Below are 17,377 nucleotides of genomic sequence, written 5' to 3' on the forward strand. Positions count from 1 at the left end.
TGGTCTGCCCTTTGGCTATTGATCTGTTGGGTGCTTGGTGGGTTTTTTTTTTTTTTCTCTTTTCGAATCAGACCTTTTAAATAATATTTCAGTGTTTCTTACATTCATTTTTGTGCTATCTTTGATTTTAGTTTGATGATTTTATTTGTATTTTTATGAGACGACAGTTATCTACTTGTACAAGATAGTATGTGATATCAAGGAAAGAACATGGGATGTGGAGTCAAGAAATCAGCGTTCTGGAAGGAGATATTTATAATACATATTATATCTGATGAAGCACTCATATCCAGAATGTATATAAGAATGCTTACAAATCATTAAGAAAAAGGCAGACAATCCAATTTCTAAAGAATGAGGAAAAGCCCTAAACCACCACTTCATAAAAGATATCCAGATATTTAAACCATCTGGCAGTATGTATGCTGAATGAATGCAGATTGATTTTATATTACTGTGTAAGACATATTTAAAAATGTGTATTTGGGGGAAAGTCTTACTTCATTGTAAAACCAGGTTAATATTAAATTTTGGTCATCCAGACTATAGAACACTGTCTTTGTTAGTATGGCCAGTTTAGATTTTACTGTATTTCTGTAGAAGAGAGATCAGTTTTTTTTTACCTTATCCTGCCTTTAGTAGGACATTATTATTTCAGATTCTTTGCCTATTGAATATGCTATTAATTCATATCCAGCTGGTACATATTCCCTAGGAAAAATCCTTCATTGAAGAACAGTAATCTCTTGATTTTAGTGCTTTTAGTGGGATTAAGGAATATTTGGGGTTCTAGTGACTCCACCAACGTATGAATGAGAGAATGGGAGGAAAAAGGAAAGGAAATCAGACATTCAAGGGTGAAAACGTTGTGAATGTCACAAAAAGGCATAAAAGACCCCCCACATAAAACCCACAAGTGCATGTGGTTGTTTTTCTTATTCTTCACCATAGGATATATTATGAATTATTTCTATTCTTACAAAGAGAACAACTATAAAAAATTCTTTACTGTCTGGTGACAAATGCCTGTTTTGGACATGTACATCTCACCTAATCATGTGTGAGCCTCCTAGTATTAACATCTGCTCCTGGTCACTCTTTTTATGTTTGGTTATTTCTGTGTTATGAAATCTACTAAAAAATACAATAATTTAAGCACAAACTTGTGTTCTTTTGGGGACATTTTTTAATCAACGTTTAATCAACCCTTTTAGATTTCCTAACACCTCTAATTATGTGATGCATTCTGTTCCTTTCTGGTATAAATAACCTCTCCAAGCTCTGTCAACATTCTTCTCACACACATACTCCTTTCCCCTCTTTCCTGAGTAATTCTTGTTCATACCAGATTGGGATATACTAATCAACCTGACATTCCTCTCTTATAATTTATTTCCCCTCAACTCAAAGAGTATTCACTTTTTGAGACAAATTCATACCCCAGGCACATTTTTTCTTGTGTAAATTTCAGGGGTTCCATATCTTCCCATCCCCACAACCTTCAAATTCTACCTGTTTGCCTTTCCTCCAGATACATATAACATCATTGAATAGTCTTTCTGGATTTGGGAACTTTCTTCTTCTAGAAGTGTCATCTTTTGAATTTGAGCATTTCTGATACTTTCAAATATCTTTCTTCCCCTGTGTACTCCTGACATGATCTTTCCCTAACACATATTTCAATATTTCTTATTCAAGATGACACAAACACACATACACACACATGCACACACACACCCCCATCCTAGGCTGTGACATTTTCAGATATCTTGTATTCAGGATGTGGGGCATACTTACTTTATAGGTTCTTAGTGAGACACATACTCTATTGATAATACTGTTAGACTCTCTTCATTATTTTCATTGAATGTGAATTGTGCCCTTTTTTTTAATAAATTAATTTTATTTATTTATTTGTCTGCATTGGGTCTTCATTGCGGTGCATGGGCTTCTCATTGTGGTGGCTTCTCTTGTTGCGGAGCACGGGCTCTCAGCGCGCAGGCTTCAATAGTTGTAGCACGCAGGCTCAGTAGTTGTGGCTTGCGGGCTCTAGAGCGCAGGCTCAGTAGTTGTGGTGCATGGGCTTAGTTGCTCTGCGGCACGTGGGGTCTTCCTGGACCAGGGCTCGAACCCATGTCCCCTGCATTGGCAGGTGGATTCTTAACCACTGCACCACAAGGGAAGCCCTGAATTGTGCCTTTTTCTGAAAGAACTTACTATGCACATTGCCTGTACGAGGGTTGAAAATACTTATTTTCAAATTCTGAGCACATTCACTGTTGCTAAAAGAAGTTATGGTAGATTTATTTTAAATTTTGTACCACTTAAAAAGGATAATATATTTACCTTATTTCTATTTACATTTGTGAGAAAACTTTATTGCTGCAACTCCTCCAGTGAAAACAGTTTGTTGCTAGTTTTAAATTTTAGACAAGCTTTCTTTGCCACTTACCTCTTCTATTTTTTACCAGCTATGTTTGGAGAATTCAAATTAATTTTATTATCCTAGCTAAAAATTTGATAAGAAAGAAAAATCTGTTCCCAAAATTCAAATAAAAATTGCTTTTGTATGATCTGTAGTTTCAGAGGAACTATATCACAACTTTTTGAAGGTCTAATTGAGAACTGACTTATTAGTAAAGATAGAAGGGAAAGAAGTTATGTCATAATGTATAAATGGAGATGTTAAATTCATCTATGTTTTGTTTAGATGTCCCTGGTAGATTTGGGAAAGAAGCTTTTAGAAGCGGCTCGAGCAGGTCAAGATGACGAAGTTCGTATTTTGATGGCTAATGGAGCTCCTTTTACTACAGACTGGGTAAAGAATGATTTTAATGTTGTGGGGTTTTTTTGTTTTTTGTTTTCTCCTCCTCCTCCGCCTCCTCCTCCTCCTCCTCCTCCTCCCCCTCCTCCCCCCCCTCCTCCTCCTCCTCCTCCCCACCCTCCTCCTCCTTCTTCTCCTTCTTCTTCTTCCTCTCATTTTTGAGTTTTTCCAGTTAAAAGTTTAGTCAGTATTGTGTTTATAAGTGGTGAAAATTTAATTTTTTTGCAAATTTGTTGGCAATTTTAGAATTATAGCTTGCTTTTAAAGAGAATGGTTCATATAATTTTTTTTATATTAGACAACCTTATCCAAATATTCTGTCCACACGTGGGTTTTTCTTTAAATTACGGAGTTCAGTAATGTAGGATGAATGTAAAATGTAGCTGCTTGGGATTTAATTTAAAGGCCTTATAAATAGCACAGGTAGAATTTATAATTCAGAAAAAACAAATTTGGTGTTAATGTTATAATTGATTCTAAAAAAGGAAAAATGTTTGCATTTCAATTGATACTTGTAAAACGATTGCAAACATCACCCAGAAGGAAGAAAGGAATGGGAAGGAGTTCTTAGTAATTATAGAAGGCAATTGTGAAGAAGACAGAAACCATAACTCTATTTAATTCTGCAGGTAAATCAAAAGGGATATTCTTGGGAATACGGAGGGTTAGGAATCTGGATTAACTCTCCCACTAGTAACAACTAAAAATTCCAGAGTTTTGATTTTGTTGTTTTTAGCTTACTTGTTCCATGTTCTTTTTAATTTTTCATTCAAAACAATTTTTTTTATTATGGAAAATTTCAAACATAAATCAACCCCTGTATACCCTTCAAAAATTATCAAATCAAATGAATCTTATTTCCTCTATAACCCCATTTACTTTCTTTGTTTAGTATTATTTTAGAGTAAATTTCAGGAACCATTTTGTTTCATCCATAGATTTCAGCATCTGTCTTTAAAAGATAAAGATTTTTTGACTGAGTATATTTAAAAAAAAATCTTAAGGGCACTGATGAGTTAGAAAGAAAGTAAGGGATTATCAACCTGAAAAACTAAGCAAAGGCCATAACCCAGAGAAATCTCACCCTTAGAACATTTGCTAACTCAGTAAATTTGCCAGTTGGTTTTCTACTTCCCCGGCATAGGTTACTTAAGATAAAGACCTGAGACTGCTCATAGAGGGAAGTCTCCTAGAGATCCTTTCCCCATAATACTGGAATCCTAAAGAGATGTACCTTCGTTGTAAGGGTAAACCAGAAATACCCCCTCCCTCCTCCTACCTGATCCTGCCCCTGCCCCTGTTGTTAGGGTACTGCAAGGCAAATGAACTGGCTTGAACTAAGGTACCAAATGGAGAGAGGAAAAATTTTGTTGATGAGAATTTGGAGTCAAAAGCCATCCTTTGCACACATTTGTGGCCTTAACTCCTAAATACTTATGTATTCTGCAAAACTCTGAACTGAAGAATGAATTTAAAATTATCTTTGGACTAGAGGTTACCCTTGGTTCCTGACACAAGCAAATGAATATCCTTTTTGGAGGAACCTGCCTTCATCCCAGGCTTCATATCCACAAATGAAATTCCAAGGAAAATGAACAGTCAAAAATAACTGAACACTGGGACTTCCCTGGCAGTCCAGTGGTTAAGACTCCGTGCTTCCACTGCAGAGGGTGTGGGTTTGATCTGTGGTCGGGTAATTAAGATCTCTCATGCTGCGTGGTGCGGCCAAACGAAAAAAAAAACCAACAAAATCTGAACACACAAGGACACAAGGCAGCTTGGACAATAAGCCACTGGAACAACTGACAACATAAGCAGACCTATAAGGACTTTAGATAAGATTTTAATAGCAGATTAGGAATAGCTGAAGAGAAAATTAGTAAACTGAAAAACAAAAAAAAATCATTCAGAATGTGGTACAGAGAAAAACAAAAAAATTTAAAAGATGTCAGGAGCCATGAAGGCTAGTGTATGAGAAAGTCTAACATATATCTAATCATAAATCCACAAGGAGAGTGAAAATAGGGATGAAATAATTTTAAAAGGTAATGGTTTAGCTTTTCCAAGGCTGATGAAAGATGGCAGCTCACAGATTCAAGTAGCCCAGAAAATCTCCAGCAGGATCAATAAAAATAATCTATATCTAGACTCATCATAGTGATCCTGTAGTACATCAAGATAAAAAGAGCCTTCAAAATACCAATGAGATATCACCTCACACCTGTCAGAATGGCTATCATCAAAAAGTCTACAAATGAATGTTGGCAAGGATATGGAGAAAAGGGAATCCTCGTGCACTGTTGGTGGGAATGTAAATTGGTGCAGCCACTATGGAAAACAGTGTGGAGGTTCCACAAAGAACTAAAAATAGAACTACCATATGATCTAGCAATTCCACTCCAGGGTATATATCTGGAAAAAATGAAAACTCTTTAATTCGAAGAGATACGTGCACCCCAATGTTCATAGCAGTACTGTTTACAATAGTCAAGATATGAAAGCAACCCAAGTGTCCGTCAACAGGCAAATGGATAAAGAAGATGTGGTATGTATATGTACAGTGGACTATTACTCAGCCACAAAAAAGAATGAAATTCTGCCATTTGCAGCAATGTGGATGGATCTGGAGAGTATTATGCCTAATGAAATAAGTCAGAGAAAGACAAATACTGTATGATACCACTTATTTGTGGAATCTAAAAAATAAACAAATGTGTATAGCAAAGCAGAAACTGGACTCACAGTTACAGAAAACAAACTAGTGGTTACTGGTGGGGAGAGTAAAGTGGGGAAGGACGAAATAGGGTATAGGATTAAGAGATATAAACTACTATGTATAAAATAGATATGCAATAAAGATATATTGTACAGCACAGGGAATTGTAGCCATTATTTTGTAATGACTTTTAATGGAGTATAATCTATAAAAATACTGAATCACTATGCTGTACACCTGAAACTAATATAATATTGTAAATCAGTTATACTTCAATTAAAAAAATATCTATAAACCCTGAAAAAAAAAGACAAAAAAATCTTAAGAAGGATTAGTGTCCATAATACATAGGGATTCCCATGACAGTGATGAAAAACGAGACAAAGAAGATAGGGCAAATGACTTGATATGGTACTTTACTAAAGAGAATGTTTGAATGACCAATAAACATGAAAAGATGCTCAGCTACATTAATGATTGGGCAAATGCAAAGTAAAATCATGAAATACTATTGCTTATCCATCAGATAAGCAAAAACTAAACAAAAAAGTCTTGCAGTACCAACCGTTGGTGAGGAGATGCACAAACTGATAGAAACATTTTGGAGGACAGTTTGGCAGTACCTAGTAGATTTGAATGTGTACATACCCTCTGGCATAGCTATTGAACTTCTAAGAATATTTCCAAGGGAAGTTCTTGTTCATGTACTTGAGACATGTATAAGATTGTTTTTAGTAGCAGCATTATTCATAATAAAAAACTGGAAACCTTAATGCTCAGCAGTGGATTGGTTAAATTGATTATGGCTTATTCATTTGGTAAAAAATCATAGAGCAGAGAAAATCAGTGAACTATACTTATATTCGTCAACATGGGTGAATCTTATGATATTAATCCAAAGAAGGCAAGTCTCAGAGAAATACATGCAATGTGATTCTATTTAAATAAAGTTCAGAGCAGGCAATACCAAAGTATATTATTTAGGGATACATAGTAATTTTTAAAAAGCAAAGTAAAGCAATGTTTATTACAAAATTCAGACTAGTAATTACCTCAGGGGTTGAGGGAAGGGTTTATTTATTAGGGAGTGGCACGTGGGAAGATTCTAAATTGCTGGTAATGCTTTATTTCTAGACTGTGATGGTATTTACCTTATTTTCCTCCTTCAAACTACATATATGTACATATATATATATTTTGTATCATCAACCAAAAAGGTAAGGTCTCAAGAAGAAAAAATTACAAAAGAAACCATTATATCACACTGAGCAGAACTCATGGTTGCTAAATAGGCTATGGAGATATTTCATTAAATATTAGAATTTAAGGGTATAGAAAGGGCCAGTTTTAGAAAAATACGATAGAGCATGGAGAAAGAAAGGATTGTTTAAGAATCTTCTTTAATCTGCTGGAATGACCTTCCCTTAAAAATACAAGGCTTTTAATAGTAATGAAATAATTATTCCCAGGGTAAATGATTTCCATTTTTAACATATATTGAGAGCACATACCTAGCTTTGTATTATGACTCTTACTTGTGTGACTTCAGGCAAATTAGTAACCTCTTTATGCCTTATTTGTTTTTTTAAAATTTTTGAAAATTATTATTAGAGTATAGTTGATTTACATTGTGATGTTAGTTTCAGGTATACAGCAAAGTTAATCAGTTACACATATATCCACTCTTTTTTTTTTTTTTTAAGATTCTTTTTCCATATAGGCCATTACAGAGTATTGAGTAGAGTTCCCTATGCTATACAGCAGGTTCTTATTAGTTATCTGTCTTATATATGGTAGTGTGTATATGTCAATCCCAATCTCCCAATTTATCCCCCCCTTATCCCCTGGTCATGCCTTAGTTTCTTTTACTGCCACATGAGGATAATAATAGTACCTGTGTTTTGAGGAGATTAAATGAGACAATAGGTGTAAAGGTCTTAGAATAGTGCTTGCTATGGAAAGTGCTTAAATAAAAACCTTAGTTGCTATTATTACAGTAGTGGTCTTAGCAAATTGCATGTTCTAGTGAACTATCTTGGTTCTTTAGAACATGAGTGCCTTGGTAATCAGACAGTTGTAGGGACTTTTTGTGCTTCTAAATGCATGTGATGTAATTCTAATTTTCACCTATTAAAAATTATACCTCTGATAAGGCTCTTCTTCACATTTTAGTATGTACTTCTCCTGTATATTTTGAATGTAGCATGACTAGGCCACGTGGAACCAATTTCAGGAGAACTGGGCTCTCTTTTGGTTCTTTTTTTAAATTTTTATTGGAGTATAGTTGATTTACAATGTTGTGTTAGTTTCTGCTGTATGTTTTGGCTCCGTCTTAACTCACCTTTGGCAAGTGCACCTCACATCAGATTTTTTCCTTGAAAAATGACTATATGAACTCCTTTAAAAAGATCACTGAGGTGCTTTAATTAATTTATTTTTAAGTCCTAGAAACAGTTTAATGTAAAAATGTACACTGTTACATTTATTTGATATGAATTTCATAGATGAAAAGTTTTGTGTGAATGGTGTGAGGAAAACGTTCTAATGCTCAAAAATTTCTCAGACCCTAATTGTGTCTAATTCCTGATGAAATTAATTTTGTTTAGACTATCTGATAACAAAATAAAGAAAGCAAGTTTGAATTAAATGAAATATTGTCATTTCTTCCTCACTGAGAAATGAATGGGAATTCTTGAAGGCCCCTATGAAGAGACTGTTCCTTTTCAGTTTTGAGTTACTATGTAAACATTTGATATAAAGAGAATGTTTGCTCTGTAAACAGAATATATAAAGTAGTAGATAGAAATAAAAGTGTATTTAAAAATGACTGTAGATGTGGATTTTTTTTCTCGTGGTGTAGCTGGGAACTTCTCCACTTCATCTGGCAGCACAGTACGGACATTATTCCACCACAGAAGTACTACTCCGAGCTGGTGTAAGTAGGGATGCCAGAACCAAAGTGGACCGAACGCCGCTGCATATGGCAGCTTCTGAGGGCCATGCCAGCATAGTGGAGGTTTTGCTTAAGGTATGTGTTCTCTTTTTGCACTTTGCTTTTGAAAGTAAGACCCCAAAGGCTATAAAACCATAGTGGTTTTATAAGAGGTAGAAGGGAACTAGTTTTGTTACTGACAGGGTTCTTGGACTCCTTAATCAATAGAAATTGATAAGAGGCCAGACAAGTAATTCAGGCAAGGCTTTATTAGGACTGGTGCTGTAGCACTAGGGAGCGAAAACAAGTAACAGGTTCCCTTGCTCGCTCCCTGACGGGGGAGGAGCTGGTCCCTTAAATGCTGTGAGGGTAGGGGCCAGTCCAGGGGTCATATGGGAGGGGTGGCTTGGGTGGTCTGCCCACCCCCTTAGTGGTGCTGTATGCAGTGCCCTGCTTTTGCTCCCAACACCTCAGAAGTGGCAGTTGGGTTTTTGGTCTTTTTGTATCTTATTGTTCATAATTTGCCCAACTGCACATGCATGCAGTTACTTTTAGTCCCTTATATTAGTTTCTTTGTATTCTATTGCTGGAGGAGATGTTTGTCCAGGTGCAAGCCCTGCAGCAAAGGGGCCCAGGTCCCAGCCTGTCTCAGTTTTATTGCATATCTACTTTTTTCCCCCATGTTATCTCATTTTTTGTGTGTAAGCATTCATTTGAATGAAAATTATCTTAAAGTGTTATTTTGTTGGGGGGAAAAACTTCCTCATTGTATGTTTTTAGTTAAGTCAGACAGTTGATTTCTTAGATCTTGATCTTTGCTGTGGTGAGGGACTACAGCTTTGTCTTACTCAACACATTTAAAGCGCACATGGAAGGGAATGTTAGGCTTGAATAATTAACAAACAAATAATACAGGCAGGGCTTTTTCTTTAATCATCTAGATGCCAAAGAGAAAATTCTGAAACAGAGAGTGATAGATTTAGATATTCTTAATTCTTTTTATTCTGGCCTCTAGATCAACTTATCCAAAAAACATACAATGTAAGCCACGAGTACAAATCACGTGTAATTCTAGATTTTCTATTAGCTACATTAAAAAAGTAAAAACAAAATAATTTTAATATTATATTTTATTTAACTCGGTATATATAAAATATTATAATTTCAACATGAAATCAATTTAAAAATTATTGAGATGTTTTACATCCTTTTTTTGGTGTGAGGTCTTTGAATTCCAGTGTGTATTTACATGCACAGCGTATCTGTATTCGGCTACACGTGTCTAGTGACGACCATAATGGATAGTGTATCTCTTGATAGCTCCCTATTAATTCATTATATTGCACTGGTTTTGAAAGCAAGGGATATTTTTGTGTAAATAAGGCGCTGGAGGGTTTTGGAGGAATGTTCATAGTTTTCCTTCACACCTTATGCCATTCTAGTCCTTCATACTCATGGCTGGATGACTGAAAAAATAATTGCTATACTCCTAAGAAATTAGAAGGAGTGCAATTAGGAAAGCCAACATGATAGGAAACTGATTACGTGACAGATGTGTGGTGATTCCTGTAATGTGTAGATTATTCAACACACAAAAATAAAGAGTTGGTCATATTAGTAGCAGATTCTTGGTTTAAAGCACAGTGGCTAGTATTTTCATATCAGGATTTCTTTATATTTCGTATTTTAGAAATTTCTTATTTTGAAATATTTGTATAGCATGGCGCTGATGTCAATGCAAAGGACATGTTGAAGATGACAGCTCTACATTGGGCCACAGAACACAATCATCAAGAGGTGGTGGAACTCTTAATCAAATATGGTGCTGATGTACACACGCAAAGTAAATTTTGTAAAACTGCATTTGATATTTCAATAGACAATGGGAATGAAGATTTAGCAGAGATACTACAGGTAACTTTTGGCTTTTAATTTAAGAAAATAAAAGGATCTCTGTCATATGGATGATTTGAACTATTTAGCTTGTAGTTTTTCATTTTGGACTTATTTTGGACAGTGCTATTCCTTTTTCACTTCCTGTTTGTTTATTGCTGTTCATTTTCCTAATTGTAAGACCACAGTCTTTGCATGTAATATTAGAAGATTAGATAAAGTGATTACTTTCAGTGTTTGTAAGGTTCTGAATTCCCTTCTATACATTTTAGTCTATTAACTATTTTGTTGCATGTTTGGATACCTTATGGTTTTTCAAGTCTGTTATACTTCCACTAACATTTTTTTTAGCAACCATAATCATGTCCCCTCAGTGAGTGATGTAGTCTTCATCATTCTGATTGGTTTCTTTTATTTTTTCACCATCCTCAAAAAAATCTGTTTATGAGCATAGTTATTTATGGTTTTTGGACAAGTTTTCCTACTAACCAACATTACTTCTCTTTTCTTTAGCTAGACAACATTGATGTAAATTTTCTTCTTTACTTATTGCCTCTTCTTGCCTATCTTCTTGTTCTCCTTCCCAGTAGAACTCTTATCTAAGACTATCTGAGTCTGTTGAACTTCAGGTAGTTACTTAAAAGATGTTATGTGTTCAGGAAAGTAAATTTTGCTGTGCTTCTTCCAATTCTTTTACTACCAAGAGTGCAGTTTGGAGCCTAGGGTTGAGGATGGAGGACAATTAACTGGGAAGGATGTGCTTTATATAGGTAGTGTTATATATTGCTGAATATAGTGAGAACATAATTTGATTTAAGTAATTTAATTTCTGTAGCCGCAGGGCAGCAGAATATCTTTCAACTGTGTTCTGTTTATATATAGAACACAGATTTTTTTTTTTTGGCCCCACCGTGTGGCTTGCGGGATCTTAGTTGCCTGACCAGGGATTGAACCTATGCCCTTGGCAGCGAAAGCGCAGAGTCCTAACCGCTGGACCACCAGGGAATTCACTCAACTGAGTTCTATAAAATCCTTTCAGATACCTACTTCTCCTCACATGGGATTTTGCTGCTTTACCTAATAGGGGAACTCAGGATATAAATGCATATCTATGATTTACCACTGTACTTTCAGTAGACCATAAACAAAGATTTCCATTTTTATTACATGATTCTTAGATTGCAGGATGTTACATTGAAAGTCTGTCCTATATGTTCTGGTTATAATTCTGAAAACACTGTGGTAATTTGTCCCCTAGATTGCTATGCAGAACCAAATCAACACAAACCCAGAGAGTCCCGACACTGTGACGATACACGCTGCAACACCACAGTTTATCATTGGACCTGGAGGGGTGGTGAACCTAACAGGTCTGGTATCTTCAGAAAATTCATCCAAGGCAACAGGTATTGAGATGCATATAGGATAGCTGTTGGGATTTTATGCTTTAGTAGGTATTCATCCTTTTAAGAAAGGACTGTTGGAGAATGAGGGTAAGATCATATCAGCCACCTTGGTTTTCTTTGTTATAATTGGCAAAAAAATTTTTATGAGGCAAAATAATCTAAAGAAAGGTGATATTGCAAAATGTACTGCAATATTACCTTTCAAAAGCTAATGCTATCCAAGCTTGTTTTTCACAAAACTAATATTATCTAAGCTTCATTTAAGAGTTGAATAAAGTAAAACAGATTATCAGAAAAATTCACTAGATTAAATTCCTTAAAAATTCAAACATGTTTTCTCCTTTCTCGTAGATGAAACGGGTGTATCTGCTGTTCAATTTGGAAACTCCTCCACATCAGTATTAGCTACATTAGCTGCCTTAGCTGAAGCATCTGCTCCATTGTCCAATTCTTCAGAAACTCCAGGTTAGAAAAACAAGTCAAATGTGTACATCAAAAGTTGGAGATTCAAATATTTGCACAGGCCAGGAAGGAAATTTAAAAGACTAAAGGGGGCAGGGTTGAGGTTATGGCCATCTGAGGAGAGTGGGGCAGGGCAAGGGTGCATCTCCTACTCAGCTCTAACTGATTATAGTAAAATGCTCAGTCAGTGTTGCCAGACTCTGTTTTTTTCAAGGGAAGCTTAAAATCTGGATTTTAAAAGAATATTAAATCTTGGCAATTATTTTAAATTAAATTAAAATTAAAATTAATTAAAATTAAAAACAAACTTGTGTGGTTCACAGAAAACATGTCTGTGTACCCCATTTGGCTTTGTTTTACTAGTCTGACTTTTTGTATAAATAAATTAGCTAAATATATATGAACCTGCTGTCTTTTTCATAACTTTTAATTTTTGGCAGCTCTATTAGAATGACATAAAATCTTAATGACTGACAAAACTAGGAAATAGCATACCAACAACCACCATTAAAGGATAACCTGGGGTTAAATGATAACAAACAGTATTAATAGCTGGTTTGATAAGGTTTACCTTTATACTTAACCAAAATAGTTCTTGCTATAATTATGTAAGTAAAATATTTTTTTAATTAGGGAATTTAAAATCCACAAAATTATTTTTCTTACTGTAGTTTAAGCCATTTTATTTGGACCAATGCTTATGAAAGTAAAGAATATTGTTGTCATTCATTATTTAATTTTTTTTCAAAATGTGACTAATAATAATAATAACAACAACAGTTCACTGCATGTTTACTGTGTGTGCTCTGCACTGCGGCTGATGTTTTACGTGTCTCATTTAATCCTCACCAAGAAGATCGAAGGTAGATATTACTGGATTTGACTCTTCAAGGTGATGATTGGATGATGTATTTTTTGGTGGTGGGGGGGGTGGTTACTTATCTCTCTCCTTCTCCTCTCTCTCTCTCTCTCCCCCCCTCCCTCCCCCATCCCTCCGCCTATGCCCCTCAACTAGTAATAGTAAACATTTATTCATTCTCCAGCTTCTTTAGCATTGTAATCAATGTTTGAATCTAAACCTTTATATTTGGGAGTCTTAAGATTTTTCTGAATCACTTTTGGCCATTAGCAGCTATGTGTATCATCCTATTGACATGCTGCTTTTATGACCTATGCCTGGATCTCTTCAGCACCTTTGTAATTGCATAAGTATATCGAAGAAAATTAATTTCATTGGTGGATTTCTATTTGATTAAACTTGTAAATGTTTTGCCATTATTAAAGTACATATCTCTGAAAATTAATCCGTTCTTCAAAGTCAGCTCAAAGTTTTGACATTTAGATGTTTGACTCCACAAATTGGTCATACCAACTTCTCTAACTTCTACCTTTGAAAATGTTATGTGTGGTCTAGTCTTAGAGAATTGGTAATTTTAGTTGACTTTTATTGCATGTGACTTACAGTCTTCTGTGAGCACAATAATTTTTTCATTTCAATACTACATCATAGTGAAATCTTTCTGAAGGTATTTTAAGAGCTTGAATTAAGTTAAAATTCAGGTGAGTACATTGCCACCAGTATAAACAACTCAGCTGAGGTGTGTAATCACATAAAGAAATATCTTCTTGCAGGTCAGTTTGCACATGCTCAGTCAAGTTATTTCTCTGCCTCTTGGCCGTCCAGTTTCTTTTAACATCATTTTTCAGACTCATCCTGATTTAGAAATGTTTATATGTTTTTTCAAGGACATCTCAGGATCTGGGAAATAAAGTAGTACTCCCATTTTATATATGATGAAATTGAGGTTTGTGGAGGTTAAATAATTTTGTCCAAAGTAGCATGGCTATTAAGTGGTGAAAGAAGGTTTGTGCTCAAGGTCTGACTGATTCCCAAGTTGTGTGTCTGTGACCACTAAATATACTGTTTCCTCTATGCAATTTCTTCAGGTGATCAGTGGACGAGTCTCTTCTAGAATGTTTAGAATTTGGTTTGTGATAGGAATAAATATTTGTGTAATCATCACTTTGTCTTATATGAAACAAAAGCATCACTATTCCTAGTTTTACTTCTGAGGTGTATCTTTTGGAGCAGTCTTTTGAAATAAATGTTCTCCTGTTTGCCCTTTATAAATGATTGAAAAACAAAATATAAGAACCATCAGTACACTAATTGGTACTGCTCTTATTCTTTTCTTTTACTGGCTAAGTAGTACAGTAAACACATCTTCTGATAATAAATAGCCAGTGTAGCAGCAAATGGACTGCATTTGAAATGGAAGCTAGCTGGCTGACATGGTCCTATATATAGAGGGGAGGTACTTATGATAGTCTAGGATACCATGCTGTTTCATTTGAACTATGGCTTTAAATAGTTCTTTCATGTTTACATTAGGACTATCTTTGACATATAAAACAAATCTTAATGTTAGTCCAATGGGAACATCATAAAGGAAATCAGTCTAGTATAATGCTTTCATTGTGAAACCAAATGATACCTCTGTCTTCTTGATGTTACAAGCAAATATAACTTCAGATTGTCAATGTTTGATGATTAGAATCTCTCATTGAATTGCTTCCTTACTAGCATTTTTTATGTAAATATTTCCAGTTTTATTCTTTTCTCATAAACTTTTATTTTTCCAAGCATTTAACTTGTTTGATTAAATTTTTAATCTCCATGCATAATTTTCATGATTCTTTGTCTGTTTGATAGAAGTACAAAAAAAAAAATTTGATAAATCTCAGTATACCCTGAAGAGTTTGTTGCTAATGTTCATTTTTATTAAATTGGTTTTTTGGGAGTTTTTATTTCAGTTCCTGAGCCCACAGGCCTATGCTAATGTGCATAATTATATTAAATAATCATTAGGTCTATCTAGGTCCAGGCCAGGCCAGAAAAACATGATGAAACACTTGATGTAAGTCATAAATTTAACTTGGCATAATGAATTATAGAAAAATAATGATTAATATGTATAGGGTTCTTGCTGTAAGCTTGTTATTATGCTAAGTGCTTTACGTGTATTATCTCATCTCGCAATAGTCATCTGAATTAAGATGCTATCATTGACCATTGACTGAGGTTTAGTTTTCAGCTTTGAGGCTTCAGAAATATTTTATTAATATATCCTGGGTTAATATAAGGGACTACTCACACTCAGCAAACTCATAAGAAAGTGATACATAAATCAAAATACTAAGTTATTTATTTTTAATTTCTTTTTAAGGGAGGATACAACTGTCTTTTGATACATGAAATTACCTTACTCATTTTGGAAACAAATCAGTGAAAAAATTTACAGCCTTTAAAAGTATGCAGACATAGTTTTCAAGATACTTGTTTAAAACATCCTTCATAATTTTGGAGTGGAATAATTCAGGAGAAGTATCAGGCAGCTCTAACATTAATATAATAATTGTCCTCTTTTACATTATTATTATTATTTTTTAACATCTTTATTGGAATATAATTGCTTTACAGTGGTGTGTTAGTTTCTGCTTTATAACAAAGTGAATCAGCTATATGTATACATATATCCCCATATCTCCTCCCTCTTGTGTCTCCCTCCCACCCTCCCTATCTCACCCCTCTAGGTGGTCACAAAGCACCGAGCTGATCTCCCTGTGCTATGCGACTGCTTCCCACTAGCTATCTATTTTACATTTGGTAGTGTATATAAGTCCATGCCACTCTCTCACTTCGTCCCAGTTTACCCTTCCCCCTCCCTGTGTCCTCAAGTCCATTCTCTGCGTCTGCATCTTTATTCCTGTCCTGCCCCTAGGTTCTTCAAACAAACTAGTAGAATTTTTGCTTGGAAATAGTTGGAAATTATCTTGTTAATTTATGTACCCAATGATTCGAAGGCTGTGTTACTTTAAATATTCTGTGATTCAAGTTTTCTACTAATTTGAACTCCTCTCAATTAGTTTGAATTAATATGATAATATCAACAAGAGCAGCATTCTTAAATTTTGTGTGAATCAGAATCACCTTCTCAACAATCATTTGCCCCAGTTCTACCCCAGTGGATTCTGATTCAGTAAGTTTAGGGTGGGGCCCTGACATCCATATTTTTAACATGCTCTCAAAAGTGATTTTGGTGTGATGGCACACCAAAATTTAAGAATTTGACCCAAATTTTAAAAGATCTATTTCTTACTACTAATAGATTGTATAGTAAATATCTAAAAATTGTGAGTGTACTACAGCAAAGATTTGCTTGAATAATATATATTTCTTATTTATTTCATTTTTATGTGTAACTTAATATTTATTCAACTATTTTTGGGGTGCATAGGTGAATCTCTACTAAGGAAAAGATGTGGGAGAGAGGAATGGCTTTCTTAATAGCTTTAATAGTTGAGTATATCTGTATGCCTGCTATTTAATCTTTTTAAGGACTGAGTAATGAAGGAGCAGGCTTCAGGTAATTAGGATATAATTAAAACAAAAATGTGATTGTCAAGACCACATTTCTCAAATTGAGATGAGAAGAATGTTATCATGCTGAGAACTTTAAATATAAAACAGAGTAATTATTCACTGCCCACAGTCTGTAGACCCAGTAGGGCTTACGTATCTCTAACTTAATGTGCCTCTTTAAGTTTTCCCTTATTTATACATACTGTTACCTAACACACTGATTTCTGCTCAGATTAGAAACATTTTTTAGATTATGGCAACTCCTATGAAATTTTATCTCTAACAGGTGCTGATTGGTAAGCTTTGATAAAATTTTGATTTAAAGAAAATTAATATTACTGACCTCTGTTTATAAAAAACACATATATACTGTTTCAGGGAAGTAAATGTGGTTATCTGTTTGAACTAAGGGAATGTGTTTCTTTTTCATCTTTTAAATTACCTCTAAGTTAAGAAAGTATCTGCCATATTTGCTGGAAGTTCCCATCATTATGCTTGATAATTTTAGGAATTATATTTTTCTTTTGGCCGATATTTCACCTTCTAATACCAAATGAGTCTAATTTGCAGTCTAATTTCGGTTCATTTTTTTTCTCTTTGGTATTTGGGTTCTTTTGCTTTATTTGATTTGTCACAGTAGTTGCCTGGCCAGGTAGGAGATTTAACATCAGAAAATAATGTACAAGTTCTATATGTTTAGACACAATTGAATATTTCACTT

The 17,377-nt window shown here is 34.6% G+C and overlaps 1 protein-coding gene across 3 annotated transcripts in view; it reads left to right on the top strand.

Moving 5' to 3' along the window:
* GABPB1 (GA binding protein transcription factor subunit beta 1) overlaps positions 1–17,377 on the top strand; it is a 65,760-nt gene that overhangs the window by 33,885 nt on the left and 14,498 nt on the right. For 2 of the 3 annotated variants that reach the window (XM_061182145.1, XM_061182146.1), the window contains exons 2-6: positions 2,711–2,818; positions 8,401–8,568; positions 10,192–10,386; positions 11,624–11,771; positions 12,123–12,236. In XM_061182145.1, coding sequence (XP_061038128.1) covers positions 2,711–2,818; positions 8,401–8,568; positions 10,192–10,386; positions 11,624–11,771; positions 12,123–12,236 — 733 coding nt within the window. The remainder of the gene's footprint in view (positions 1–2,710; positions 2,819–8,400; positions 8,569–10,191; positions 10,387–11,623; positions 11,772–12,122; positions 12,237–17,377) is intronic. The other variant, XM_061182147.1, reaches the window with a different exon arrangement.

This window comes from Eubalaena glacialis, chromosome 2, assembly GCF_028564815.1.
Source record: "Eubalaena glacialis isolate mEubGla1 chromosome 2, mEubGla1.1.hap2.+ XY, whole genome shotgun sequence".
Lineage (NCBI taxonomy): Eukaryota > Metazoa > Chordata > Mammalia > Artiodactyla > Balaenidae > Eubalaena > Eubalaena glacialis.